At 44.0% G+C, this 7,711-nt stretch overlaps 1 protein-coding gene across 1 annotated transcript in view; it reads right to left on the minus strand.

Moving 5' to 3' along the window:
- Positions 1 to 242: 242 nt before the first annotated feature.
- LOC307239800 (gap junction delta-2 protein-like) overlaps positions 243 to 7,711 on the minus strand; it is a gene marked incomplete at both ends in the record, with an annotated part of 17,341 nt that continues 9,872 nt past the window's right edge. The window contains one exon of the mRNA XM_080013366.1: positions 243 to 1,098. Coding sequence (XP_079869492.1) covers positions 243 to 1,098 — 856 coding nt within the window. The remainder of the gene's footprint in view (positions 1,099 to 7,711) is intronic.

A 7,711-nucleotide genomic window follows, 5' to 3' on the forward strand; every position in this document is an offset into this window, starting at 1 on the left:
TGAAGGCACCTAGTGTCAACTAGGTAGAGCAGAGATCCTCTTCCCATCCTAGTCTTTTGTTACAGCAAGGTTCCCCTTCTCTCTTGAAGAGTCAAAAATGCTTCTTTGTTAAATAAGGATTCGTTGTTACTAAACAGGGTACCTCTTTGTTTCTTCATAACGCTGCAGTCAGGAGTCAGAGTGAGAAAAACTCTCCTCCAAAGCGCACGAGGCCCAGGAATCCCCAGGCAGGAGAGCCTCTGTCAGACGTAGGCTGACTCGCTAGACTGGGTCCTGCCCAGATTGGGGGCCTGGGACAGGTGCGACACATCCTTTTTGCGCACTTCACAGATGGACTTCCTGCGTGCCTGCACCCCTCTTATGGCCGTCTTTATCTTCCTCCAGCCGAGGTGGTTGAGCTCGGCCAGGTTGAGCAGCACACAGATGCCACTGACTGCAAACATGAAGACCAGAAACACTGTCTTTTCTGTAGGCCTCGACACATAGCACTCCACCTCTTTCACACATGGGTAGCGATCGCATTCAAACATCCCCGGCACATTGAAGCCGTAGAGGAAGTACTGGCCGGCCAGGAAGCCGATCTCCAGTGCATTGCGGAACACCACCTGGATGACGTAAAAGCGCGAGATGCCCTCCTGTCGCCGCACTTTGGCACTCTTGGCATGCGTTAGCCCCCGGGGTGCGTTTGGGATCTCCTTGACCTCCAGGCAGTCGTGGTCCTCCTTGCTGCTATCTGGGTTCTGCACCAGGATGCCGTTGATGTTGCGGAGCTTGCGAGCATGGTGGTCGTGACGACCGTGGTGGCCGTGGCCGTGGTGATCCATGTAAGGATGCAGAAAGGAGTAGCTGCGGTCACGCTGCTTGGCAGACTGGTGCACAGAGTACGTGATGAAGCACAGACTAGGAGTGCACACCAAGATGATCTGGAAAACCCAGTAGCGGATGTGCGAGATGGGAAAGGCCTTGTCATAGCATGCCTGGTTGCACCCGGGCTGCATGGTGTTACAGATGAACATCATCTGCTCATCCTCGTACACTTTCTCACCCACGATGCCAACAATTAGGATGCGGAAAATAACCACCACTGTCAGCAGGATCCTGCAGAGGGATTGAAGGTGAGGGCGGTGAGAGGTGGAAGAAGAGAGGACAAAGCAGAAAAAGAGAGGAGGGAAGAATCCAGGTTATTGTTAAAGGTTACTTTTGTGAGGAATGCACTCACCCATGATTTGATAATGCAATACCATATTCATTGCAAAGCATCTACTAAATGCTTGACTGTGCTTGTTTTACAGAGTGTAGCTTTTAAAGGCATTAATTGGCACACTTATGAGCCGCAGCTGCGGTACTGATAAACAAAAACAGCGTTGCATGCCAGATACAAGCCTAAAATGTTCCTTAGTGATGTTGTCTGCTCTGTGGGTCCTCTTTGTGAGAGTGTGCATGTTTAAGTGTGTGTGCATGTGTTTGTGTGGGCTGGGTAAAACCACTCAGCTCCTGCAAAGTGCAGCACTATAAAAGGGTGGAGATTGCAAGCTAGAGAACATGCACCTACGAGCTTTCTACTCATTGGAGATAAAGGAAAGGCTGTTAGAAGATAAAGGTGATTTAACGATCATCTTCACAGCTTAAAACTGTGGATTGTGGTCTGCACGTGATTTTGTTTCTGTATGGCACACTGCCACGGTAATACAGATTTAACAGTTCTTTTACACCAAAGTATCAAACTTAACCGAAATCTGAGAGGTACTTCCAAGACGTGATGTCGCTGCATGAGACGTAAAGCTGAAATGGTTTGCTCAGTGCACTGGCAAGTTCCCTAAAACTTTGAAAGCGTCAACCACTGGGATTTTCTAAATATGTCTACAGTGCCCATGGCCTTATTTTTCTCTGTCTCCCTGCCCCGCTGTCACTATCTTTCTCCACCCCCCTTTTATGTGGGTCAGTGTTTGCAAGGTACATGCTATTAGGGGAGTTCCGGGGCTCAGCTGGCTTGGAAAAGTTTCCATTAATGGTAAATAATGTAAATAATGATTAGACCTTGTCGGATTGTGACGGCTTTCCACACTGAAGTAAGACATTTGCAGGTCTTGAAGGGGCGTTTTTGTTAATCCATCACTTGTTGACGTATTGTTTCAATGATCGTCATCTGCGCAATGCTGCAGTCTATCTGTATCATGGAAAAGAGTCCGGGGGCCGAGGGCGCTGAGGAGCAGTTCAGCTGCCTTTCAAGATTGCTAAGAGACTGCCTTAAAGTACCGTTATCTTCTGGTGTTGATCCAACACCGGCGCTGCAGAGGGCTCAAAGTTTGGAGCTGCACTGTCAGCTGTTTCTGATGAGTCAGGAGGAGAGTCCGAAAATCATGGGGCTCCCTGCCATTTATGCTTCATTGCAGTGTTTATGGGGGCAGCAAAAGCTTCAGCTATGGCTGTGGAGAGAGACTGAATGGGCTTATTTTCAACCCATTAATTCTCCAGAAGCCAGTCCATGAAATAGGTGTTAAAACACTAAGTCACCTGAGCCAAGCAGGCAGACAGAGATGTGAGACCACAAGGGGAGCCTACAAAACGGACCTCATGCATCCCTGGCAGCTGCATGAGTGGGTTGGATCGCTGATGTGTTAAACTAGTTATAGGAGACAAACCTTTGTTATATTTCCAAAGGGATTCCCCCTTTGGCGGAGGTGGACAATTGACCAGAGTTTTTGCAGGCCAGTTACTGACTCCAGTTACTGAGTTTTTTGTATAAAATTAAGCAACGGGAATCTCTCCCTTTGAAGTGTCAAGGATCTAATATTGCGTTCTTAAGAATGATACATTTTGATCAATTTATTTCTTATTATGTCTGTGTGTGCACATGTGTATGTGAATGAGCTCGACATGTTCACAATCAGTTACCACAGCGTCCAGATACCAGAGCAGATTTGGATCAATGTGTAAAGACAGAAAGAGGGAAGAGGTACTAATAGGCAGAATTGCTTCACGTTTGTGAGAGGTTTGGTTTTGGATTCCTGCAGCAATTGTTTCGTTTGGGTGGGAGAGGAGATGATCTTGGGTGCTCGAGTCAACAATAAATCAAATGGGGAGGCGGCACAGATTCTCACAAGGGCAGAAGTGACGGGGGGAACATGTGTTAATGTCTGAGCTGACTTAAAATAGAGCAGCATGCTTCTGCAAGACTGTTCTTGCACCACCTGTGTGTGTGTGTGTGTGTGTGTGTGTGTCTGTGTGTGTGTGTGTGTGTGTGTGTGTGTGTGTGTGTGTGTGTGTGTGTGTGTGTGTGTGCAAACAAAAAGAGAAAGAGACAGACAGGGAGTGGGAACCATGTGCTTCCCGTGTGTGAGGAAGGGATGGGCATTCTATGACCTGCGCCTTAAGCAACTGCGAGCTTGTACGGTACACTGACTCCCAGTGGGTTTGTGTTGTAGCAGCGATGGATTCCCCACAACTTCAGTGCAGTGACTCTCAACCTTTTTCATATCAGAGAGCCTCGGATTTTGGCACTGGGATATACTCCAATCTGGGAAGATGCATTGTTAGATATGATTTAGTTCCAAATTCCATACCTGTCTATACTGTAGTTAGGGAAAGGGAACAGTGCCACTATGATGGTCATTATTGTACATTCTCTAGCGGTGCCAGCGTCTTGTAAATGAAATAATGGTGAGGTTTAACTATTAATCATTTTGCTGGGGACCCCCTCAAACCCCTTGAAGGATGCCTGGGGTTGGGGCCACGTTGAGAACCACTGCTTAAGTGTACGGCTTGCTCCTGTAATAGCACGACCCTGAGTCCTGCTTGTGTGTCTTCACGAGTTGCCTTGACTACTGCCGCAAAGCCTGAAATTCATTTAGCGAATGTTTCTCTGCAGTAGTAGGAGTCAGGCTGGCACTATTCATTGAGGATTGTTGGGTAAGGTTGTTGAGTTTATTTGTATAAAAACATTAAAAAATTGAAAGCTTTGAACTGTGAAAACTAAGCAAACTGAAGTGAAAATCCAGTCTGATACATTGAGTCTAACAGACTATCAATATAAATGTAATGATATACAAAGATAAATGTACATTCTTGTGGCTTTGTTTGTGGTTTTAATAATAACTACCTTTTAATAATATACAACAACTGCATCCTCTGAAAAGATACGATAAGATTTTACTATGTGCTTCAGCCACTTGTTTTACTTTACTGCCATGTTTACAGTCCCTGCACATTTTTTCCTTTGGGGTTTTGGTATGTTTCTGTTAGGGTTTGACTCATACCCCTATAGAGGACAGTTTGAAAGTATCCTTGTATTGCACAGGGATACTTCCGCACTGTTCTTTGAAGGCTAACTTGTAAAGCCACATGAGAGTATGATACATAACCTGACTGATAATGTAAAGTGCTGACTGCTGGGTGTAGATGGAACATGGAAGAAGAGGGTTTTAACGCCCCATCCTTTTCAGTGGAGAAGGGATGACAGGAGCAGTCAATCAGCTCTTCAAGCACATGTTAAAAGGTGCCAACAAGCAGCAAGGGCCGAAGCTTTACAGCTAGAGGCACAAAGCAGTGGAGGAATGGGGCTGGTTTGAAGCCTGAATTTGGGACAGGGAGTTTTGGCTAAAACGTCTCTCTTTTTTTATTCCTCCCATCTCCACTTTCTTCAGGGGTGACCACTGTTTATATACTGTGGTGTCCCAGAAACAAAGCCCGTTTAGACAGCGCTCAACAGGCATGAGTGCCTTGGTGAACCACCCAATGAACCAGCAATGCAAACTAAACTTTATAACATTTCTAGCTTTCCTGGGTGAGTTCTTACACCTTGGACCATGAAACAACACAAAACCGACTTGTTGGCCTTCCCTCTCTGCTTCACTTATAGATTTGTGTATCCTCTTTTTTAAACATAAGCTGCGGATAACTTGCAGTTTTTAACTTGTTCATTCCATGTGTCTATCCATCTTAATTCTAATTGTGTATTTCCAACCGAACACATAATCAACAATCTTTTGTGATTGCTTTCCTTGACTGACGTGGCGTGGTGGGTGTCAGTTATTTTCCCACCACTTAATGCTGACCTGTAATTTCCTTTTGAAACCGTTAAATAATTGAGTAATAACTTGACTTCCCTTATTTCTATTGTATTTCTTTCCAAATAGACAAGTCAAACCTTGCAGTTCATTCGTCGCATCATGATCCGTTCCCTGATGGTACATGTGGATGCACAAGGAGCACAGCTTCCTTTTCAAACTAAGATCTTTACAGTTATCACACAATTCTGACCTACTTACCTACATCGATTTTACCTTTTCTCCTCTACAGCATCTGCAGTATTTTTGTCAATAATTGTTGCTATGTGAAGGGGTTTGTGTGAGCATGTATGAATTTGTGCACACATCTGTGTATTGGACTGCTGGGTATCAGGGTAATCAGCATGCAGCAGATTGCTGTATTAGCAGAAAGCAGTGGAGAGAGGTTATCTGCAAACATCAGTGTTTTAAGACCTGCAGAGAGAGGCAGGAAACCCCGCCGGTTCTATCAAGTGCAATATTCAATAGCCACTCTGGTGATCAAAAAGATTTTGGAATCATTAGGATCTCAAACCCAAAAGGCAGTTATCGGGTAAATGGAGTGTGCCTCACTGTCACATACACATTCAAGGTAGCAGCAGCCGTGCAAGGCGTGCACACCTGCTTATCTAGAGAAATTAGGGGTTCAGTGTCTTGCTCAAGGACACTACAACATGCTACCAGGAAAAACCGGAGTTCGAACCAGGCACCCTCTGGTTACTCGATGCTCTACCTACTGAGCCACCGTCACAGTTTAAGGCATTGTTTATAATGACGCAATGATTAACCAAAATGAAACAGAAACAGCTTTCTTATGTGAAATGTGATGAAGTCCCATTTCACATACAGGCAGTGATACGCAGCGGATAGGTTTACCCTTTCTCACCCAAGACCCTATTAAAATATTAGTTTGCGCCATGTATAAATGTTCATAGCACAACCTCGCTGATTGCTTTACTCGTGAGAAAATGACTGCTCGGCTGCAGCTTTTTACTGTGCTTAGATGCAGTGCAATTGGGCAAAGTCTGAAGCCTAGAAGAAGAGAATTGCCGCAAACCATGCATATTATCAGGTTTTTCAAGGTTTTATTGACTAATTGCAATCATTACTGTCATTCAAAACATCTTAAAAAAAATACAGTTAGAAAAGCGTGAGTGTGAGTTTCCTGATTTGAAAAAGATTTAACTTCATGGCTTCAGACTTTGTCCCATTGGACTGCATTTAATCACAGTGAGAAGCTGCAGCAGAGTGGTAGGTTTTTCCAAAACCAAAGTCTTTAGTTATAGTAGGGAAAGTTATAAAAAATGTGAATACTTCTTTTTAAGGCCTGGGTTGAAAAACTGTGAACCTATAATCAAATCCTCTTTGTACCTGCTACCTGTAGTGCATCCAATATGAGACTGTTTTTGTGACTTCTCATGGACCCATAGTGTACTGTAGGTTTAAAGGTGACTTATTATGCCTTTCCTTACTTACAGTTTAATGTTGCAATGCCGGATGTTCATATTAGACATGGCCATGGTGTCAAATAATGAGGTAAACTAATGACAAAGTAATCTCTGTGAACAAAATGCTCAGGTTTTCGACTGCTCTGAACAATCAGTTTTCAAAAGTTTTTTTTATTTATATGGCAATCTGCACCATCCGATCCACTGTGCCTTTCTCCAAACAAAACCAATAAAAATTGTGTTTTTATTTGTAGATGTATTTATTTATTTAATTGTATTTCCTGACATTTACATGAAACAAAAAATCCCCGCGTGTGAGAGTGTGTCGCAGTGCAGTGTCCCTGTCTCCCACAAGCTTGGAGCATGGCAGCCAAAGTCGGAATAACTTTTAAATGAGGCCTTGTAGATCTAAAATGAGTGAAGATTCAGCAACTGGATTGCTTATTTCTCGTCTCAAATTTGTTCAGAAACTGTTTTTGGTGGACTGAAGGTCACTGAAGATGAAATCTGTGAAAGTTTACCCAGTTAATAAAACCTAATTAAGTAAACAAACCCCATTGGCTCACAGAACCCGGAACTTGTGCTCAACCCCATTGGTTCAGAACTAGGGGCTTGGAGGCCCATTCCCAAACAGGCCATTTTGGAACAGGTTTAGGGGCATGTCACATCGGCTTGGAAGCAAAATCGGAGTGGTATTTTCGGTCAAAAAAAAAAAAAAAAAAAAAAAATATATATATATATATATATATATAAACAGTGTTACCTTGAGTTACGAGTGCACTAACAGTTACAAGCCGTCGTTCCGTTGATTTTTTGTATTGATTTGCGAGCAAAAATGTGAGTTACGAGGAGCGAGCTTCAGGTGCAGCCGCTAGTTGGAGTGGCGAGCAAATGCGGCCACATCCCATGTCTCACTCCTTCACTTCACGTGGTTACCTGAGTGTGGAAGCATCGCTTTTGTGTTTTGTGCTCACGATTTCTGCTTTTTGTGCAGTTATTTTGCCAATTTTTTTTTCGAACCATGGGTCCGAGAAGAAGAAGCGGATGATGTTCATTGACTTAAAGCGCAAAATCATAGAAAAACATGAGCGAGGTGTGCGTGTGATGGAATTGGCGAGGCAGTACGAGCGTAGTACTTCTACCATTTGTACCATACTGAAGCAGGAGACGATAAAGGGTATTACGCCAGCCAAGGGCGTTAAAATAATGTCTAAGCTG

This window comes from Zeus faber, assembly GCF_960531495.2.
Source record: "Zeus faber genome assembly, chromosome: 14".
Taxonomy (NCBI): domain Eukaryota; kingdom Metazoa; phylum Chordata; class Actinopteri; order Zeiformes; family Zeidae; genus Zeus; species Zeus faber.